Genomic DNA, 23,881 nt, shown 5'->3' with positions numbered 1-23,881 from the left:
TCTTGTTGGCCACTTTGGTCATCTTGATTCACGCTGGAAGAAGTGGAACGGTTCTTTGATTACATGTGGCTTATCTGTTATTGCTTCATGTATTTTACACCTTTGTTTGGACTCTCTAGTGTTTCAAAACCACTTACTGATATAGCTTATGCCTCTATGTCATCCAAAAACTATTTTAAAAAACATAAAGATGCCATACTGTTGCATTGGGTGACATCTCCTTCATTACGATGAACAAGGCAGCGGCATCATGATCCTCAGATCTCATCAAAAGTAGCCAAAGTATATAAAACATCTTCTGGTAGAATGCTCCACAATCTGCAGTTGTTTCTGAATAAACTGCAGCAACCAAGTTCATCGTAATGAGGAAATATGTTGGCTAGTGTAACAGTATTGCTCTTTAATGTGTTTTTTTGTGTTGTGTGTTTTAATTCTTTCCAGAAGTATGGCTCTCCAATCCACAGCTTTGGTCCTGATTCAAACAACCAAACCATTTTGGTTTTATGGTCTCTAGAGGAAGAATCCTACTTCTCCTGACTTCTCCTTTAGTGCGCCCATGATGAGTTAAATATCTCAACACCTACTACATTTATTGGAACAGCCATTCATGCCCCCCACAGGATGACCTGAAATAACTTTGGTGATTCCTTTTTATTTCATCTAATGTGATCAAAAGGTCAATCCAATACTTTCATTATGGGCAGCATATCTGCAAAACTAAAGACGTTCCCATTACCCTGAGCTGTATTTAACACTTAACATGCTAAGCATATTAGCATGCTGAGATTAGCATATGGGTCAAAGTACCACTGTGCCGGGCACAACTTTACAGAACTGTTAATGATGTAGACTCTTTTTAACAGCATGGGGATTTCCGTGCTATGGCAGAAGCTCGATCAGGCTGTGCCCCTCAGAAAATACATAAAACAATGCCAGTGTTCTTCTTCTTGCTGTAATATCTTGTGTCTGTGTTTGTGCATACCAGTGTGTTTATGTGTACCTTGCTGTCTTGTGGGGTCCATCCCACTGGGTAACATAGGCTGGCTACCTGGGACTCCTCCAAGTCCCTACAGAGGAAAGAGAATCCATCGGCAGTATTATCAACACTGTCACAAAGACTGTGCCCATTTTTACCGTCCACAGTTCTGTCTGCTGCCTGCAGGTGTCAGTGTGGCTCTTACCTGATTAGGTAATCTGAGGGGTGGTCTGGGTCCTCCAGGGTACCGAGGTGACATGAATGGCTGACAAAACACAGCACAAAAGCAGGGTGAATGAGTCAGGGTTGTAAATAGAGTGCACACAATCTATCCCCGGCATGACACACTCAGGGTCGCTGTGTCATTAAGGCTGTAGTGGAGAGTAGTTTGCATGTCAAGACTGCAAAACAATACACACCTACTGTCAGAGTGGAGATTTTAAAGGGAAACCTCTACATACTTTATGAAATTAATTAGATTAAGAGAAACTAGATGGAGCACTATGGGAAGTTTTCTCAACTCTCCAAAACAGGAAACTGACCGCGACTACTGGTTGAGTTAACACAAGTTCCATGACAGCAGTGTCGGGAGTCGGGAAGCCGACCGCAATTTTATTGGATTGGATTTATGGAAAAAGAATGAGAAAATAAAAGATGAGGTTTGTTAATACTGATGTAAGTCTGTGTGTTAACTACAGTGTGCAGTTTGGCAGCATGTCTGAGAAGCTCTTTTGCAGCTGTGAGTGGGTTTTCACTTGTCCTCACCACAGACAGTAGCAATGCTGTTGCTATGTCTGATGGACTGATGCCACTATGGTCAGAAAAGGCAGTCTGCAGAGAAGCAGTACATTAAATTGCCACTAGAGAGCAATGGTCCACTTGTTTTGATCAGGATCGTTTCTTTAATTATCCCTCTTCTCATGTCCCAGCTGTGCTAAAAATGCAACAAAGGAAAACAGCTACAGTATCTCAGGTAGTACTATAATGATCTTGTATGTAAATGTAAACAAAGAAATAAATGCAAACAGCTGAACATTGTTACAAAATAAAAAAATAAATTAAGGAATAAATAAGGCAGATATGTGGATATATCTTTGTGGACATGTGTACATTGTGATCTGCATTTGTTTTGCTGATATCATTTAGTTAATCACAATATTCTGCTGTGAATTCTGTGATATTCCCTGATTTAGTCCACATGCAAGTAATTTTATGGAACCTGCATAAGGAACTGGCAATCTGGAAATTGTTGCGATTCTTTAACTGATATATCTTGACAAGAGCTTGTCTTCAAAGAACAATTGATCTTCAGAAGGAGATGGAAAAGGCTGCTCAAACTCAAAGTTGGAGTTTTTTGAGAGTGGAGCTGAGAAATGCGAAGGCTATTGATCTGTGTGTCAGATGCTAGCGTCTGAGTTTGACTGATAATGACGGTTAATCAATGTACAACTGGCAAAGTCCTTCTGATGGAGAACAGAGATGATGTGAGTTGAAGCTGCATATGTGCCTTTTTGTTTGTGGGAGATTTATCTCTCCTGTCAGATTCTTTTCTCTCCGTTTTAAGGATCATACAGCGGTGCCCCCACGCACAGATGAAATAGAACATACATGTTTACAAAGGTATTGTACATACATACATCGAGTCAGTCCTTTAACAAACAGTTTTAATAAATTAAATAGTTAAATAGACAAGTACAAAAGTATGTAGTATTATATTTACCACATACCTGAAAGAATCCTGGAGGGACTGGCCCCACTGGCATGCCCTCTCCTGGTGGAAGGTTCCCAAGGACGGGGCTTGGAGCAGCTGCAGCACTCTGAAATATGCAAACAGACACATGCAAAGTAAAAATCACAACTGAAACTATTCTACAGATAGTCAACACCGCATCGCTCAACAGAAAGTAGAAAGTACTTAAGCACAAGTTTGAAGTATTTTATTGTTTCTATTTTATACCACTGTATAGTTCTACTACTTTTGGCTAAGTAGACTGACAGACAGTATTTTGTTCCATATATACTTTATACTAAGCAAGAAAGACCATTCAAAAATACAGAGTACTCCTCTACATACAATATATGTAAATAAGTTTATGAAATATTATTCGATAACATCCTGGTAAGCATATAGCAAATAGTTTATTTTTCAATAATTATGAGTACTGTAATTTTATTTTGTAGTGCCTATTCCTGCTTTTACTGAAGTAACCTTTTCATTGCTGGACTTTTAGTTGCAATGGAATATTACTGTATTGTTATTTTTAAAGTATCTGAGTACATCCTCCATTATCATTGCTCAGTCAGTGCCAGTACAGCACCTTTCCAAGGGTCTTCCCCCATGTCTCACTTGCTGTCTCTCCCTCCAGTGGGATATTTCCTGTTTCTGCAGATGCCCTGAAATGCTGGCCCAGGTTTATTTTTATACCTTGTGTGTTTTTTTGTTGTGCTTGTCCCAGACGGGCGGAGGTGGCACATTTCAGCACAGCCTCTGTCTGCTTCCTGTGGCATTGTACTACTGGCTAACCCGGAGTTACCCACCCAGCACAGGCCTTTTCCTCATCCTCATTAGGTATACAGACCAGACAACATGCAGTGTGGGAGAGGGTACATCCGTATGATAATGTATGAACAGTGAGTACATAAGTCAGCATGCCTGTGTCTTTGTATATCTGCCCACTCTCTGTTCTATTTCTCTGATCTCCCGTCTCACTCTCTTTCTCTCTCTGAAGGCATCGGCTGGGTGTAAAGAGCCCCAGTGAAATTCACCCACTGTCTCTGAAGTTTCCGCCAGCTGACTTTTTAGGTCAGACAGGAACAAGGTTTAATCAGAGCCGAGATAAAAGCAGAGTGACGACACCCCTGTATCCTCCTTCACTCCACCCCACCACCCTCATTATTCCCTAACCGTCCCTCGTTCTTCCAATCGTTCGGCATCGGGAAACAGGATGCAGCTTTTTGGTTCCATATTCTGCTGCAAACAGACCTTGTATTTGTGTCAGCAGATGAACATGCAGATGGACACAGATGGATATTGTATCTGCACGGTTCAGTGGTGAGAGACTGGATTTGGTTTGTGTGTGTGTGCGTGTGTGTGTGTTGGTCTGACTGTACAACATCATGCACAGCATCAAGTGTGTGTTGTGATTTTGTGAGTCCCCCCCCCCCTCTCTTTCCCTCTGCCTTCTCGCACCCTGGATTACCCAGAATGCCTTTACTCCCTGGCAGCCTGCAGGTCTGCTGAGTTTGCCTTCACACAGAGAGAGAGGGACGGAAAGAGGAAAAAAGAGGACAAAGCAGAGATTATGAGTGTGTGTGTGTGTGTGTGTGTGTGTGTGTGTGTGTGTGTGTGTGTGTGTGTGTGTGTGTACGTGTGTGTATGTGTGTGTGTGCGTGGGGCAATGAATGTGTGAGCGCACTTAATGTTTGTGCAGGAAAAGGAGAACTGGGGGAGGAAAAAAATCTACCTGACCTGCTGACAAAGCAGCATTTTCCAAATACAGCAACAAGAGAAAAAAAAAACAAAAAAAACACCAGGATATATCCCTGCCCCAAAACCAGCACCACCCTCCATCTACGGAAAACAAAAACAAGATTAGGAACAACACTAACTTCTCTGGTACTGACAGTCTCTCTTGATTATGACAAATCAGATTGATTTAAATGAGATAAGAAAAACAGAATGAATCACACTGAGAAGGATTCACAAAGAGAAGAGGAAGCCTGTTATATATATTTTTTTCCAGCTTGTTCTTAAGACACAGCTTAGCTGGGAGAGTCATACGGTTTGCATAATGACATTTATGTAAATATATATTTATTATAGTACAAGTCCGGTTAAAGGTAAAGGCTTATCTGCTTTCTAGATAAGAAGATTGATACCATTCTTGTGTTTGTGCAGTTAATATGAAGCTACCACCAGCTTAGAAGAAAAACCTGGATATAGGTAACAAAGTTTGCCCACTAATGAACACATCGCATCTTGTTTAATAAATCCGTGCCAAAAACGAGGTCAATGGACATGTTATGCTTACAGGAAATTTATTTGCCAGATCATTTCCTGGCATGGTGCAGTATCTTCTTACCAATAGTGTACTAATAGTGTATGTATATTAATGTGTATATTAATCAGAAAGTTTTGTCTATAGTGCTACAAACCTGATTCTGAGCGTGCATTTTAACATGGCGAAAAACAGAGAATGCATATTACAATTCTTAAATATTTTACGTCTGTTTAGCTTTTTTTTTTGTTTTGTTTTTTATTTGCATAAGTTATACATAAGTTCAACTATACTGCAGTGGGTTATAAAGAAATTATGCTTGAGAGATCAATCTATCTGGATCTTGATATATATTTAAACTTTATGACCACTGCAGTCACCACTTTCTCTTGTCTCTTGTTTGCCATGCTGGAAAATATGAATGATTTATACTGGTACTTAATTGGTACTGTAAAATGAACCGGAGAGTTAAATTGTGGTGAAACCTTTATATTTGTATGTGCAACCTAAGCAGCTTAGAACTCAAGTGGGCTACTGTTGGGCTTTAAGACATCCAAAAAACTTCTATAAAAACCAGCAAATGGGACTCTGCGTTTAATTGGGGCTCAGCTTTTAATTGAAAAAAAAGGGGGGAAAAAAAGAGAGACTCAACTCAGCTTGTATACCATTATCTGATTTTTTACATCTAAAATACAACATAAGCATTGACTTTAAAGATGCAGTATCTGTTGGGATGTAATATAAATCACTGTACAAGCTGAACTACACCCTAACACACAGGGCCTGAAAACTGTGTTATGCAGCACTCAAGCACTAAGAAAAGAATCTATTAAGTCAGTTCAATTGTACTGATGGGTATGATAACAATATCAGCCCTCATTCAAAGTGTTGGTGGCAAACAGTCGATAGAGCTCAAGGATTTGTAGGCTCATAAGACCTGGTATCTGTATGGACTGGGAAGAGTTGGCAGTTATTTCAATATTCAGAAAAAGCTTCTTCAGACTCTCTCAGTTCCACTAATTATCTTATCTGTTGACTTTGGGATCAGGATACAAAATTATTCAGGAAACAATTCATGTTTATTCAGCTGGTAACAACTTAGTATTTCTCAGATAACTTTGGATAACAGCTAAACTAAGTTCTTAACTGTACGTCCACCATTCATTCCTACACCTGATGTAATGTGACCAAATTAAGTGTGGTGAAAATAGCTCAAAATAGCCACAAAAGCAAAATGACCAGGAAGTCATTTTTACACTACAGTAAATGACTCTGAATCAGACTTGATGAATTCCTGTAAGCCACTTCTGTTTAAATACTGATTCACAGCCAAGCTCAACATACTCTAGCACTTAACCTTTGTAAACATCAAAAGCACACAGATTGTTACACACTGTTAATTAGTTCATCATTTACACTTCTCACACATCAGTGTTTACACTTTTCTGACAAGGCCGAGTGAGAGCAACAAAGAGGTATTAAGCCGATGGCTTTGCACATTAATGTACCAGATCATAGTTAACTTTATTGTGTCAACAATGTCTAGCGTAGTGAGTGTTTGTACATTTTTGACTGCGTTTAAACACAGTCAAGTACTCTTGATAATATCCATTGTGCTTGATCTAATGGGAGTTGATTGCTAATTCATTTTAAGAGCAAGTTGTGAGCTTCATTATAAGACCCAGATTATCTCACAAACAATTCACAAATTCCCAGCTGGTAAATGAAAGCTAACGTATTCTTCTTGTACTGTATTACAACATAAACAACAACATTTTAAAAGGAGGCTAAGGAACAAAAATTCTCCTTTGCATCTGATCCTAACCCTTTGGATGAAAATGATTTGACCGCTTTTCGTTACACAAGCCCAACTGTCCCTCCTGCTTGTCTGTTTTATTTTACAGCAATCCTAGAGTAAAAGTGTTGATTTTAGAATCTGAGAAGCCACATTTGCTCTTTGTGGCTTCCTGTATACTACGATCCCTACATTTGTTACTGCCGTTTGTAACCAAAAGGTGTTTGTGATGAAACCTGAGGCAGAGGGACGGCCCCCGCATGTCCTCAGATGAACACCTGCATCTCCTGGCAAACTCATTTGTTCCATAAATTATTCAAACCACCACCCTCCAGGAGAACGCCACGGTATACCAGACATACACAACAAGATATACAGTGCAGTACACCGAATGTACGCTGTCCTGAACAAAGAAAAAATGTCCAAAAAGAGGGTAAAATAAGATCAGTGTGTGATGAAACGTGCAAAAATAGATTCTGATGTCCAAGAGTTAATAACTAGTGACTAGTCTTGTAACTTTTTCCCTTGATTGGTAAAAAAAGCACCGAGATAACATACACTTAAAACAAAGAATGGTGGTGAAAATGTGCAATAAATTTATCATATTTCATCATCAAAAGGGCTTTGCATGAGTCTGAGGTCGAGTTTCACGGGTTCAGATGTGTGCAGACTAAAACAAAGAGTAGGAAGACCTCAGCCACCCCTCAGCTATCACACTCTACACACATTGTGGCAATGTGTGCAATTTAACCATTTAAAATGAGGATATACGAGCATTGCTTTATGTTATCAAGCAAGCGTCCTTCGACTGTGGAATACTGGAGTACTGAATTAAGAGAGAGTTAATTCATATGACGAAAAAAACATGTAGACTGAAAACATTTTATGTAAAGTGATCAGAGCATGATATATTTGCCTGTAGAAAATACAAAAACTGGAGACGTTGAAATGTAATGCAATTACACTACTGTTTCCTACTTTACAACCTAATCAGCCTTTCTCCATACTACATTCACAGTACACTAATCCCATCAGACTAAAGGGCTCAGTAATACTTAATGAGATAACTCGCAAACTCTTTCATCCCTATATGTTTACCGATAGTGTTCCTCGCTAATGTGTGTGTGTGTAATGCATGCAAACTTTGTGTGTGTGTGTGTGTCTACGTGTGTGAAGGTGGGGAGTCATTTTCATTCAATACTTCAGAGACTGAGAGACACTCAGAGGTTCGTGAGTGGAATCTCAAAAGGCTGTCTGTGTCTGTCTGTCTCTCTCTCTCTCTGTCTGTTTATCTGTCTCTCTCTCACTGTCTCAACCTGCTTCAGTCATTGCTTTCTCCACCTCTCTGTCTCACACAGGCACACTTTGTTTCTGTCTCATTTTTTTTGTCTTTCATACACCATCCCATAACAATCTATTTCTATCACACATGCGGACTTAAAGGACAGGGCTGGTGATATTCTAGAGTTTTCTTACTGTCAGCAGAAGCATTTTTGCTATAAATAAAAAAAAACGACATATATAATACATTATCTAAAAAGTTACATTTCTGTGGATCAGCTCAGTGATTAACTGTTTAATTGTTTAAATGTTTTAGTTATATATTTTTAAGTTAATGGTGGAACTATATAACCGGTGGTTGGGGTGATTATATTTACTTTTGGGAATTAATTACAGTGACAAATGATGGAAAGAGAAAGCAGTGAGAGAGTCAGAATGAAGGCTTTCTTAGGGGAGCTTGTGGTGGGGATTTTGTGGTGCGAGGGGCAGTGTTAGGGTGCAGAAGGGTTACCGCTGAGTCTCAAGGCCACCCGCAGTACAACAGGATCTACAAACGACAAACCACACAGGAAGGAACTCCGTCCCTCCTCCCTCTCGCTCTTTCCCACTCTCTCCATCCTCTCAAATGCCATTAGTCCACTTCCTGAACAAGGGAGGGGAGGGAGGGCGGAAAGAAGAGATGCTACCAGTCTGCATGACATACACACACACACAGACAGTCACAGGGAAAATACACACACACACACACATACACATATTGCACATTAAAGTGTGAGAGCAGAAAGACAATAAGAAGATTGATTTCTGCATTAGTGTATATGCACAAAATATAACTGTCAGTCACTGTCAAAAGAACAAAAAGGGTATATTTATAACTAAGAAAACACATTCAGTCAGTACATAAGTAAGAAAGACAGAGAGAGACAAGTGTGTTTAGCAGTGTAGAGATGAGAATGGGTGTGCTCTGCTTTTAACCATGTATTATTCACAGTCTCCCGTGGCGACCAGAGACAGATCAACACACTCCACTCTCCAATCCTGAGCCAAACTCACTTTTCAATTTCAAGGCAGATAGGCTTAAAATCGCCTTCTGGCATTCATAGCTCCCTTTTGTAACCAAAAAATGCCATATGTTCCACAGCAGTGAGTGGAAAAGAGTTCTCTTTGCGCACTTCATCCCAGATCCCTGCTGTTTAACAACAATATCTGGCTGCTCAATCTGCCAATAAAAAAAGAGTGTATCATTGAGTCTGGTAATTGCATGTTATGAAACAATATTTCAGTTTCATCATCAATTGCTTGTTTTTGTAGTTTTGGCAATTTCCTTTTGGTTCATTTTAACACTGCAGTTTTCTACTTCAAGAATAAGTTTGGTCAACAAATCCCATGCGAAGCAAAACCAACAATAAATTTTATCCTTCTAATAAGTATTGTCTGTACATCAGCTAAACCTTAACGTAAAGCATGTCTAGTGAAATAAACTTAGTTGAAACATTCCTTCTTTTGTTCTTTTTTGGCATATTTATTATTCACCTACAAAAGGATCTTCAATTGTTCAAGCAAGAATCTATATCAGGACTAGTGCTTGCTTTTTCCTTGCGTTTGTCCCTTCTATCTGGACCAATAAAACTCATTCCTTAATATCATAAATGGACATTACAGTTTACTGTGAAGAAATACACTTCCATGCTGCCCTAAATACTCTCTAGAGTGTTAAACATGTCCCCAACAAATGTACTATTTAAGCTTGTTTGGGTGACGATTGCTAAAAACTACAGTGCCCATCTGTTTTCCGTAATCCCTTCGTATTTAAAAAAAATGTACAGTATAAATTTGCGTTTCATCCCCAACCAGCGGGCTTTTTCAACATCCTTGGCTCTTAAAGTTCACCCCCCTACATTGTTTCAATCTTTATCACCTTCAGCAGCACATTATCCTACACAACAGAATTCCCACCAGCACCTAGGCACTCCCAGTGTAACATTACAGGAGATTACCGGGTAAAATGGCAGCACAACACTAATCTACCTGGTCTCGGCGGGTGATTACAGGTAGGGTGATATCAGCTGAACAGGGGCTGACAGTCAAGGGGGGCCACTGGCTGTGTTTTCTTTATCACCATGTCATTATCGACCCCTGTAAACATCTCGGAGGCTGCGAGAAGCTGTATAAAATGTGAGGTGGAACCGCAGGCTGATGCACTGTCAGATACACGTACAGAGCTGAAAATGATAGTCACTTCGGTGCTGGGGAGCCACACTTCTCCCACCACTATCTCACTTGGTTCAACGACACTGAGAGCGATAAGGGAGATGGACTGAGCACAGAGGAGAGGAAAGGGTAGAGAGACTCAGAGGAAGATTTAAAAGCCATATCTTGAGATGAAGAGGAGACTATGTCATGGTCTTTTCTATCCGGTCGATTGATGCAAAGACAGAAAATTGATTCACCTGAAATCCACAGATTTTGTGATCTTTAACACTGAATCGATCCAATCCTTTAGAAATATATCATCGTGCAATTGCTGAGATTGAAGAGTGGATTAGAATGACGCATCAATCCAGCCCAGAGGAAGGAGTAATGAGAAGTCACTTTCTGTGTCTCATCTTGCCGTCTTTCTAATGCTTAGAAGGCCAGACACAAGAGGCAGCACGAGATAAGGATATGGGTGTCTACAACAGCAAAAAAACCACTGAGGTTAGTTGGGGTCAAAGAGATAACGTGCCGGTCTGATCATGTCAGCATTCTCGCTTTGCCATCCGGCTCTCCCTCTGTAGTCCTGCCGCAACTTCTACAGCTCAATCTCTAGATCATTGGCTAATAATCCCACACACACACATAACCTGTAACGTTGCTGCCGTGTAAAACATTGCAGCAAATCTATAGTTTTCCTCCCAGATGTGTCTGGAAGACTGGATGTTAAACTACACAGTCACTGTCTAATGCACAAAAATTTGAGCTCACTGTGGCTGAAATATTTCCTCCTGGTCTTTTGTCAATAAATATTTTAGAAAATATCAACTTAGACTTTAGTTAGAATTAAACAGAAATATGCTTAAAGCTTGAAAGCACTACAGCACCTTTCCTCAAACTGTTACAGACACACAACATATGCTCATGACAAAGCCCCTTATTCTCATAATTAATAATAATAACTGCAGTCAAACTAGAAACTACTCTTCCATATCTAACAGCTCTGTTAGGTCCTGTTCTCACTCTTACACCTACTTGTCTTCCCCTGCCCTCAGTTAACCTCTCCCCTCCACTCTGTGCCACGGCCTCGTCTTTGCCCCTGCCCGCTGCAGAGCAGCAAGGTGTGCATATGTCAACATCACATTAACACTCCACCTCAGCATGTCCAAACACGCATGTGACATGACTCAGCGTAACACGCTAGTGGAAAACACACTCCTCAGAGACCAGCGGGCTGCGCGCAACAGGCCAGCGAAAGAGGAAGGAAGATGATAAGAGACATGCGGTAAAGGGGAATGCGGAAGGGACAGAGATAGACAGAGGGAATGAAGACGAGAAAAAAAAAACTGCAAGTGTGAAAGAGACAGGATGAAGCAGTATATGGAGTGAGGGGGGAAGCAGGGGGAGGGAAAAAATGGGAGAGACAGAGTGAGGAGTGTGTGCATAAGCAGCCCAGCATACAGTAAGTGCACGAAACTGAAATCTCTGTTGTTTCTTTTCCAAACTGCTGGAGATCATGACAACCATTTCCATCTCTGCTCAACCTATGGAAATTCACGTTCTTTTCTCTCTGCACACTCGGCTCGCTCTTCATTGCCATGGCAATGATGTTACAGTGAGTCACCTCCACATCTCCCTCCTCCTCAACACCGCCAAGAAGGAACATGGGAGTGTGTGAGAGAGAGACAGAGAGGGAGAGGAGAAAGAGAGGAGAAAGAGCTCTGTTTCCCTGGAAACAGACTGGGGGTCTCCCCAACCCCCATTGGTTCTCAACTAGTTGGAATCAGCTTGTTACCCACAATGCTTGGAGCCAACAGAGTCTCTGTTTCTAGGTTGTCTCAGTCCTCTCTGTTTTGCTCTGTCTCCTCATATGCATGCACACACAAATACACGCACACACAAATACACACAAACAGGTTCTGGTCAGAATTGAAGTTTGCATTTTGTGCCACTGAATCAAGCTGTTCATCCTCAGGTTCGTTTTATGCTAATACATGATCAGATAATAAAAAGTCAGTCCTCAACACGATCCTCACTGCAGCTCTTTGCAGAACAAATGTGATGCTGTTCACAGTAGTTTTTATATTATTTCCTGATAAAATATAGCAATGTTTAAAGATTGCAAGCCCGGGGAGGGGAAACTGAAATAGTTAAAGGAACTAACTAATAATCAGTTTATAATTAGTTCCAGTAAGAGGTATCTTCAAAAGGCTTAATGCAGCTGGTGGTAATTGCAACAATGTGCAACAAAGACTTGGAAAAACAAGTTATACATGGTTCAGCTTAGACGGAAGGTTACAAAACTTTTGCTGAGAAATGAATTGGTGGAGCTTGTTGGGAGGCAGCTCTGCCTGAGAAGACGACTTCAGGGAAATAAAGTCTCAAAGTCAATAATGTAGCCGCAAGAAAGTTGGACTGTTGAGGTGTAATATTGATTTTATTTAATCTGGGCTCCTAAGAGTGTCTGAGGGGATAATGTGATGTAGAAAAGAGCAGTAATCTGAAATTCAAGCTTTCTTTCAGTTTGAACATTTTTGTGAAAGATCGGAGACAAGTTGAAGAGACTTGTTAGATAACTCTAAGAACATCTTGCATCCAATGTGGACAGTTTTGCCTGTCGGCAGCACAACAGCAACACACCTGGAGTGTTCAAATTGAAGATGGTCCCCTGGGGAGCATGAAATTAATCACTGAATTTCATGGTGATTGGATCATTATGGTTTAATATTTCCTGAGGACAAGTGGCGAATTTAGCCAGAAAGGGTTGACTCATATTGCACATCTTTGTGCTAGGAAGAAACTAAACATTAATAATTAATAATTAATAATTGACAACATCTATTGCAACTCTCTGGGAAGTGTGAGAAAAACAATGATTGTACCGAGAATACCGCAGAAAACATGTCCATGGTCAAGCATGCATATGAGTGTCCTCTTTCATTTAATAGCGCACATTCATACTGTACAGAACGTGTTTCTCATTGCAGACGGAAGCTGTTTTCAGTTCAACCTCAGGGTCACTGCAGCTTCCTGTCCTTCATCCAAGCACAGAATGTAAGCACTTGTTTTTCCAGAGATTTCAAACACTAAGAGTGCATCAGGATGTGAATGAGCAAAGCAGTACTATGTTATTACATATTATTTACAAATGTTTGTATCCTTTGGCTGTACAATAAAGACAGACTACGTGCGCCGCCGTCAAATTGAGCGGTGTGAATACATTCCCATGCATGAGTGAGAGAGTACGAATGTAAGATCTAGCAGCGTGAGCTGGTGCATTTTTATCAAAGGGGGTTGCTCTTGGCACTGCCTCTTGATCTCTTCTTCTCCTCTAACTACCGTGTGCCTGCTATCTCCCACAGTGATGCCACACAATTATACCAGGCTCTCCTTGGTTTAAATACTTGTAACACTGCTGCCTATCCACTGCACATTTTGTATCTACTGCTTGCTCTCCAGTTCATCCATCTGTCAACCTCTTTGTTCATCTTAAGCAATTTAGCTTTGTACAGATGGCCAGCAGGGTGCAATGACACATTTCCATTACACTTTTACCTTTTTTAGTAAAATCTTAATAAAAGTAGTCCCCAACCTGAGAGTGAGCCCCCTCAAGGTGTCCCCACATAAACATAATAAAGCCTTACAGGATTATTGTGTAGCGTTTATTGGTACCTTGCATCTTAGTTGCTGAAAAATGCAAAAGGCCCTCAGTGTCTGTAGATATGAAATGAAACAATTCGTACTTTCAAGTGATTGTACACCAATGAAAACATAGTTATGAATATTACATTCAATTTCTGCCATATTCTGTAAACAGAGAACCTTAAAAATGACTTTTGTCTCATGAAATTGCAGACACTCACACTTCTTCATTAGTTTGTCTCATGAAATTGCAGACACTCACACTTCTTCATTAGTCTTGTTAAGAAAAATACATTTAAAAAGTCAAAATTTTGTGGGATGAAATATTCACCGGCAAGTCTGTCTCTCTCTGTTTCTGCATTCCAGTTTTTCAGATTTAACGTCCATGTCATCTGTCACTATGTGAAGTTGCATGCCTGGTTGATCCTGCATGTGTGGCCGGGCTCCCTAATATTCATCTACCTTGTCTTCTTCTGTTTGACTCAATAGCTTTTAAACTCTTGTTTTTGGGGTATTTCCTCTGTGAATATCCATCACACACTGATGAGACAAACATGTAAAGCTAAAAGCCAAAACAGTGTGATAATGGTAATTGTACATATTCAGACGTTCACAGCATATTTTCATTAACAATAATCACTTTGTCTACAAAATCTATGATTCATCCAGGGGGAATAGTGTTTTAACCAACAGTTCTCTTCGTTTAATAAGCACATTCTTATCTGGGGGCTGCACAGCACAACCAGTACAACTGTTGGACACTGATAATCTCCTAAAATCAGGAGTGAGATATCTTTCTAAGTGGACTTTCAGTTCTCTTCTTCCAAATTCCCCAAATTTTTCGAACTCGTCAGCTCTTCTACTACCACTCTGCTTTAGAGTGTCTCTTCCAGAGCTTGCAAAACTAATCCACTGAGGGAAATGCAAACATGTATAATGTACAATTACTGCACCACACACAAACACACAATCGCGCATCAATGCACTTACCACAATTTATATGTAGACGTTTGTATTTCAATTTAATGGCCCATTTTTCAATACAGCAAACATTTTAAAGGGTCTAAATGTCATAATGTAGTAGAGGAAATACCACTAATATGCTCAATATTGTTTCTACAGGTCTTACAAGCAATTTCATGCTGGTTCGATTCTTTCTCGTCCCGCTTTAAGATCACAGAAATTAGAGTGGCTTCTCTAACTTTGGGCCCAACTATTGTTCCTACAGAAATACAATCATATTTCTCCCCACTTAATAATTACGAGACTTGTATGATGCAGCTGCATTATAAGAAGTTACAGCTGTGTGACAGCTGTCCCACACAACTGTTAGGAAAAACCTGAAATGACCCTTGAGGACTGATGTCTTACTCCTAAAAGACTGAAAAGTAACTAAGCAGCTGACTTTTGTCTGCAATAAGGCCATTTCCGGGCCAAGCATAAGAATTTAAAAATAGCTTGTTTTTATGACTTCATGGCCTCTCACAAATGGAAACTGCTCATTTAGTATCAAGAACAATTTACAAAGCACTTAACAGAACTGTAAACGGCCTTTCTGATGCCTGAAAAGCCTCGTCTGAGAATGGAAATCAATAACATTGCATCTCTCTTCACTTTGTTCATCAGTCATTTCTTTCTTTCCCTTTTAACATTAGATTACTGGATTAATGTCCTGGAAGACCAACCTCACACACTAAGATCGACATATATATACGGCACACAACCACGTGCTGCAAAACATCGTTCACACGTCTGCAGACACTGTTAACAAACTGTTTCTTTGAATCAGAAAGCCAATTGTATCTACGGTAGGTAGTTCAAACTGGGATAATCGCGCAAATCAAGTCAAAAGCTTTGTCAAAAATGGCGTCAATTATCAAAGGAAAGCAACCAAAGATGATGCGAATGAGCTCCTACATCTCTCCAGCATTAATTAGGACTTCGCTCAGTAATTAGCTATCTGAAAATAATTACCATTAAAATGTCTTTCAAAGTCAGGAGACTGAAAGAGAAACACCGGCATCAAATTAAGGCGTGCTACTTTTGACAACGACGGACACCGCAGTCGTCCCCTCGTTTTATTTTAATTGAGCGGCAGATATGTGGGTAGTACCTCTGATTGGATCTGAGAAGCAGTGAAGCATTTGCACAGTTGATTGAAAGTGACCTTGGTCTAATTACAATTGGTCTAATTATAATTCTCTGATTACATCCCTGCAGGAAATATAAGAATACGATGTTGCTGGTGGCCTCTGCTAATGATGTTAAGATAGATTCTGAATGATTCTTGAATTGAATTGATCCTGATCAGAAAATAAGAAACAACAAGATACTGTGGTTGTGGGAGTACAATTAAATTTAATTAATTTACTGTAAATGTGGTTTGCTTGTTTTTTGGTGTTTGAGATTAATGAATTAATAAAAAACAAAAACAAAAGAAGATGTATCTTTTTTGTCTGATTCTCTCTTTCTATCTATGTCCCCCTGTTTTAGTCCACCTCTCCCCTCTCCCATCTCTGTCTGTCTCCCAGGGCTGAGGTCGCGCTGCCCTCCAGCTCCCTTCCTCTGAGCCAGAATGACATCATCACATAGCAGCCTCGTCCTTGGGAGTGCCTATTCATCACCCTGATCATCATCGGCAGCATCAGCAGCATCACCTGCGTATGCACACGCATACACACAAGCACATACACTTGCTGCAAGAAGATAAAAGAGAAGAGAGCCCCCACCAGTTCTGCAGGTTTGCAAGACTAAAGAAAGGATGGAGAGGACCACAGAGAAGAGGATCCTGCTGGGGTAGGCAGAAACCCCTGACCTGTGCACTTCCAACAATACATCTCAATAAACCAAGGTACAGACAAATCTGATGAGTCAGGCTACAGAGGGAAAACAACAACATAAAAAGCAGAATAGAGGAGAGATACCCCCCCTCACACACCCTCCTCCACATCGCAACTTCCAGCGAAGAGAACCACACTTCCTTTCTCTCTTAGTCACCAGCTAATCTAACTCCAAGAGGCACTGGCACTGCTTACCGTGTACGGTGCATGACTAAATCAACCCATGCCTTGATGTACGGGAATTATATGTGGAGCCCCACTGAGAAAACACAGCAATAAACAATGTTTCCACCACACAGGCCACACTGCCTGTCTGCCCAGTCTGCTCTTCAGCGCAATGTGCACACAATAGTTCAGGCAGTATGTGTGTGTGTGTGTGTGTGTGTGGCATTTTACAGATGCTGTGCTCTGCTAGAATACAAGTACTACAAACCTTAAGAAGTACCTTCTCTACATTTCTTTATCACACACTTTGAACGTCACAACAAGCAGTCAATTAAACACCACTTCAGATCAAAGACCCGTGATGGGATAAAACCATTTTACAAGGCTGTAAAGTTTCAGTAATATGATAACCCAGCAGTGTTAAGTGTATGCTCCTGGGATTAGATGTGAGAAACTGACAAAGGTTGGTAAATCAGGCTCAACTTCATCGCCTAAATGCACACCAAAATCTACATCTGTTCTTTTGATATAAGCAGAAAGCAACTATATCATCCATATTGCTTTTTCCATGACTTCGTAAGGCAGCGAGTAAGAAGTAGGAGACGGAGACAGTGGAGTGAGCGGTGAAGTGTTACCTGCAATTGTTCAGTCCTGGATTGTCATTTTAGCATTTTAACACCAGTTTAAACACATCTCCTCATCAATATTAATACAATGGAGCCCCTAAGTGTTCAATATCAAATAAATAAAAAGACATTATGAGATAAATGTTTCATAATCTAAGACTCAGTTCAAGGATATGATATGTAATTTTATCCTGCGTCTTTTCACAGTGACAGTTTACCGCAGGTCATTTCAGCAGCAGCTTTTATTTCATTTTTATTTTATTTTACAATGCCATTTTCCCCATTCAGACCAAAGCAACAACCAAACTCAAAAATGATGTGGAAAAACTTTAAAACAATGGGTCGAGCCCTGAAAATGTATTGTAATTATTCACATCATGGTTATATATTTTGTCTTTACTTTTTCAAAGTATGATTTTATAATGTCTTGTTTACTTAATGTTTCCATATAACACAGCAGCAGCAGAGATTCCTGTGTTAATCGCTGCCACTGACCCAGATAGGGTAAGAAAGGCCACATCAGTGTAGACTCACATAGTCATGGAAGGCCTTGGCCTCGCTGGAGTGTTCACATGTGTCTCTTCTTTCCGGAGCTGCACAGTACAGGTCCCAGAAAACACTATAACACACAAAGAGGTAGTCAGAGAGAAGAATAATGACAAAAGAGAAACATTAACGTTTGACAGATGAAAAAATAATAGTCCATTTTAGAGGCAGGGAAATCCAGAATTGAGGCAATAAGTACGACTCTATTATCAACATCGGAATAGACTTTAGATGAGTGCGTTACAATGTGCAAACAGCAACCCGAGGAAGAGTTTTTGGGGACAATTAATGAGATGAGAATAAATGAAAACAGGAGGAGAAGGAAGGAGAATGATCATTTTATTTAATGCTGTCAATGATGGAATGAAGAAAAACAGCATGAAGAGGAACGTAATTTGAATCATTAGACACAAAAACACTCACCACCACCATGAGTGGAGGAACCCCGGAGGTTCTCCTAATGTGATGTTCTTCTCCCATCGAATCTGGACAGACAGAGAAAGACAGTGAGACAGACTGATACATATTAAGTATAAAACATGCCCGCCATCTGAATTACCAGCTTTACAAGGTTGGAGAAGGTGCAAGGGAATTTTTATAACACATGCTATTATGTAATTATATTATGATTCTCATGCCATGGATTTATAAGTGGATAAGTGAGTATATGTGTGCCTGAAAGCCCCGTCTATTCACAAGTATGTGAAGGAGTGTGTGTGTGCAAATGTGTGTTTACTGAGTCAGGGGATGTGCAGAGTCTGAGGTCACAGACATGTTCCAGCCTGAGGAGCCCAATCAAGCCTTTGTAAAACCCACACACCCTTCAGTCTGCTCCTCTCCCACATTATCTGTTCTCCTGCTTCCAGGGTTTCATTCATTCCTTGCTTCTCTCTGGATAACTGGTGTCTAACCTGTATGCTTTCTTACCTTCCCCTTTTTTCATTCCTTTCCTTCCTCATAGACAGAATAAAAGTTGAGGAATGCGTGACACTAACTGGTTTGTATGCTGTATTATTTGATCAAGTCTGAAAGCAAAAGTAATCTCGATTTTTGCCTACTTTCTCTCCTGGTACACTGAACTCAGTGTTACTCCCAAGACCTGTAGCAATTCATACATTATTTTTATGGGGTTACAGAAAAAAAAAGACCTGGTTACAACTAGCACTTTTTAGCAGCAGCTCTATCTTGCTATATTAGATTTGAGGAAGTTTACAGTCCAGACACATTGAACCTCTTTCTCTGAATTAGTTGGTCTTCATACTGTGTTAGTACTAATGTTAAAAGGGAAGCATAACCTTTGACAATATGAGCAATTAGCATAAGTCTAACCTCTGTCTTGCTTATGGACTCTACTATAGCTAAGTTGCTAAACAGGGAATGTAGAACATAGTGACCAACTCATGAAGCTGGGTTCGTCATTTCAGCCATCAAAGTTTATGAATGCTGGCTAATAACGAGAAGCAGCATTTGCATACAGATACACACACAGCAAACAAACAAACAAACAATAGGTTAGGAAGCCGTGTCCTCTGTCACTATTACAGTGAAATATGTGCACCATGGTTCACGGTTACTACAGAATATGTCTCTCATCATGTGCTTACCCAAGTCACTCGGAAACCTGTTAACTTAAGTGCATATTACCGCACTAATTCTTTGAAATCATATTGTTTTTTAAAAGGTGCTGTCACTGTTATCATTGCAAAAATAGAAAGACTGACAGGTGTAGCAACAGTAACTAAGGGAGGATGGTCAGTTTTAACATTTGATTCTGCAGAAAGGTGTGTGGGAAGTTTCAGACACCATCTGATGAACACACTTCAGCTGAAGCATTTGGACACCTCAACACCTCCGTCAAGGTTAGTGACTAACATGAGTGCTGAATTCATCCACAACAGGGATGATTTATGTTTGAGCACAACGCCGACTGTGCTGTGCAGATACGTACAAAGGCGCAGACACACGAGCATCTAACAGGCTGAGCAGCAGCTGTGGGCAAGCAGTCAGACTTCTCCTATCAGACTATGACGCTACTGTTTAGTCTGCTTCTCCCCTCTATAAACAGACTTACATCACCCATTCTCTTTAACTTTTCAAGTGATCTCATGATCATAATTTTAATTTTCTTCCATGAAATGTTTCGTTTGGGCATAATAAGACTATTGTGTTGCTCTGAGAGCAGCGTGACCAAGTGTTAAAATAACAAGAACAACTGAATCACTTTCAATCAGACCGTCCTGACCTCAGCTGCACAGACACACTGACTTTTAGAAGAATGCCTTTCTTTGAAGATTTTTTTGGAGAGGGGGGGGTGGGCAGTCAGGAACTGCCTCTCTTTGTTTATCAAATGTGCTTTCAGTCTAAGTTTGCAGTTCTAGTAAAGACATCAGTTAACTTGAAACATTACGGGCAGCCCAGAAATTTCCATACACACCATAACAAAGAATAATTTACTCTCTCATAATTACTCAAACGGTACAAAAGATACAGAACGGGCATGACATCCATCATTTCTCTCATTTAATTGGCTGTATCTCAGGCCAAACACAAATGCAGACAGTTCAGATCAGGACACTTTTTTAGCGTGTTCTTTTATTCCCCCCGTTCATCTGGAAAGCGTCGAAGAAAATAACGTTGACTGTGCCCGCATATCCTGTCTTCTTGTGGTCTGCAGTCCCGGGAGGTTCATTCATTTACCTTCACCATGCTACAGCGAGATCCCTTTAGCGTGATTACTGGCAGATGTAGGCTGTGTGTTGCTCTCGTTGCACTATGGACCGAGATTTAGACACTGTTCCTTTCATTTCTACCCGTATGAGAAAACTTCAAACTAACTATATTTTAACCTTTTTATTCCGGCTGTCCTATTTTTTTCCTCCTGTATTCTGTTATGGTCTAACTGTACTTATTGTTTGAGACATCAATTTAGTTTGACAGAGTTGGAAGGTTTTCTTGTTTCCTGTCCTTCTGAGCTGTCTGTCTTTGATTTGGCATTTACGTAAAGGTATTTGGGTCTGATTCGTGACTCGTCTTTCTGGGCTCTTGTTTGCTGAGCCTGAGGATACACTGTAAACAGATGTGGATGATAAAAAGTGGATAACAGGCCTTTAAAGCCGTGTTTAACTCCACCCTACACCCTTGCTGGAATAGCAAGAGCAACATTATGGTGTAATGTTTACCCTGTGTGTGCATGTGTGCGTGCTCACGCATGCACACCCATGTGCATTGTGTACAAGTGGCTGTGTTTATACTTGTTGCACTCTTTGCTAATGCGTTCCCACACTTGAATACGACACCGCCTATCCTTTTCATCCCCCACATCTGCGGGAGAGAGAGCAAGTGATATGGCGGAGAGGAAAGGGTGTCGGAGAGACAGAGAGGTGTGTGTATATGCTCATGTGCACGAACACACACTAAGTCAGAGTGATGAGAATTGGTGCCAGCTGATGATGTAACCTTTTCCATCCCCCTCTCTTTGTTCTCCTCTTCCTCTGGCCGATGTACAACAAGCCTCCAGCCACTGTCTTCCACATTGTAATTTACCGTCATTTACAGCAAACCACCGGAATCAACTGACCTCATTTTCACCCCGTCACCTTTTTACCTCTGCAGAATTAAAGTGAGGACGAGCTCGCCTTCTCGGGGCGAGCAGCGGAGAGATGGATCACAAAAAGAAAGTGGGGGGGCTCAGAAAGGAAAAGATTGAGATTGATAGAGATTGACTGAGACGCAGCTGCTGAGCGGATCAGAGAATGATGTCAGTTGAAGACGTCAGCTCCAGGCTGAGCGTCGTAACTCTCCCTGCGCTCCGGCTCCAGTGCCACTAAATGCAATACTAATGTTAAAAAGCCCGTCTGCGGCTAACGACCTGTTGGCTCAGCACTGGAAGGCCAGGCCAATTCAATTAACTGCTACACTTACCGGACACAGTGTATGAGGGTCAGATCACCCTTCAGAGTGGACACATAAAGTACATGGGCTGTACACTCTAACACACAAACACATACAGCACCTTTGTGACTTACCTCTGAGAGAAAGGTCTGTGCTGACTTCTGTGCTCCTACATGCAGCAGGTACTCGTACACATACAGAGCTAACCTGTACATAAAAATAAGAACACAGTGGGAGAAAATGGGTCAGTTTGTTCATCAAGATCCAAACAGTTGACAGTACATGTTAGCGGAGTAAAAAAACAGGTTAGAGTATGAGAAAACGTAGGCAAATAGATCTACAGTAGAAGATTCACTTTACGTATCCATAAGTCTTTCTTGTAAACGTTTCCTCGACTATTTCTATCCAAGTCTGGGGCCAGAAAACAACTGCTTTGGGACCTACCATACTTCATATTTAAGATAAATCCATATTTAAGAGGGAGTTTCTCTCAGGATTGCCTAAAAATAAAGATGAAGGAGCCTACGCATGGATAAGAATTGCCAAGCAGCTCCAAGATGCAATGTGCAGTGATGTGTGAGGGCATCAGAGTCTGTTACAAACCTCATGAGAAACAAAAAGACACACACCATCTTCAGAGACACTAATCGCCTCCTGAATGCCAAACAGCCAGGGCAACTTTTTTAAGACATTTGAAATTCACCCAACGTTACGCTACATCTAAAATACACCTGTTTGAAGAACAAACAGCATAAGAGTAGGTTTGGTGGGACCGCACTGTGAAACACCTCACCCTCGTGCCTCGGGCTCTCCACAGACTTCCTCCCATGGCTTTGATCACAGTACAAATTAATTACAGGCTTGATTTGTTAATCAATTCTCCTCCCAGTGCGTCTGTGCAGGTGCTAACAGCAACTTAGAGAAAAGGAAAGGGGGCTGATGATCTACTGGGTCTATAAATACAAGATAAACATTGATCCACAGGAGATCAATAGTAGATCACACTGACTCCTAACGGCACCCTGTAGATTTGGACAGGAGTTTGGTGTAACGACATGTAGGCACTGTACATGAATAATGAGATGTTTGTCATGAATTTAACAAAGGGGGCAAGGTGCAGGTACATTACTGCTTGATCCTCACATTTCCCCTAAAGTCAATATTAACCAGGTTAGGGGCTGATTGGTTGGATTCCTAAGGTGCTGCCTGAGTGTTTTCATACTGTAGAGATGCACTGTAAACATATATAGATGTAGCCATATCAGGAAATAGCTAGAAGTTGGTGTAGTGAGATTATTGTTGTCTATATGGAAATTGTTGAGTCTCTTTAAATAACATAAAGAGTACAGTCTAGACCTGCTTTATAAGGAAAGTGTCATGAGATAACTTTGTTATGATTTGGTGGTGTATAAATAAAATTGATTTGAATTGAACTGAAAATGTCAGAAAACAGTGATGTAGAGGTGATATAGTGAAATTGCTAGTTTTGTCACACCAGCAGTCCAAAGTTCACAATTATAATAAAGAATCACATTCTGACATTTAAAAAGCTGTAATTAATGCATGTTTGGCATTTATGCTTGAAAGATATAGCCTATTTGCAGATTTATTTTCTGTTAATCGCCTATGTGATTATTTGACTAATCCTTTCAGCTATACCAACGTACAGGTGCGGTATACAGTAAGATGATGCGTGACACAGCACAAGCTTTGACCTGGAGCTTGTTGTGTCTGTATATGTTTGTGTATACATGCGTATGATTGTGTATCGTCAGGTGTGAAAGACAGTCACACGGGGACAGCAGCTGTCCTAGAACCCCCTCTGAAAGGTGCTACCAGCCTGCTGTAGCCGATCCAGACTCCTCTCATATCGAGGTAAAAATAAACTCCCCAGACAGCCCTGTCTGCCTGTCTGAAGATGATGGACT

At 40.6% G+C, this 23,881-nt stretch overlaps 1 protein-coding gene across 3 annotated transcripts in view; it reads right to left on the bottom strand.

Annotated features, from left to right (window-relative positions):
- The window catches only part of ssbp2a (single stranded DNA binding protein 2a), a 48,544-nt gene that overhangs the window by 4,563 nt on the left and 20,100 nt on the right, over window positions 1–23,881 (bottom strand). For all 3 annotated transcript variants that reach the window (XM_019266159.2, XM_019266160.2, XM_027277876.1), the window contains exons 2-7: window positions 22,088–22,160; window positions 18,486–18,547; window positions 18,051–18,135; window positions 2,704–2,793; window positions 1,182–1,241; window positions 1,001–1,067 (exon numbers count right to left, since the gene is read on the bottom strand). In XM_019266159.2, the coding sequence (XP_019121704.1) occupies window positions 1,001–1,067; window positions 1,182–1,241; window positions 2,704–2,793; window positions 18,051–18,135; window positions 18,486–18,547; window positions 22,088–22,160 (437 nt within the window). The remainder of the gene's footprint in view (window positions 1–1,000; window positions 1,068–1,181; window positions 1,242–2,703; window positions 2,794–18,050; window positions 18,136–18,485; window positions 18,548–22,087; window positions 22,161–23,881) is intronic.

This window comes from Larimichthys crocea, chromosome III (assembly GCF_000972845.2).
Source record: "Larimichthys crocea isolate SSNF chromosome III, L_crocea_2.0, whole genome shotgun sequence".
Lineage (NCBI taxonomy): Eukaryota > Metazoa > Chordata > Actinopteri > Sciaenidae > Larimichthys > Larimichthys crocea.
Note: the sequence above shows the minus strand (reverse complement) of the source record. Positions and strands in the feature narration are given on the sequence as shown.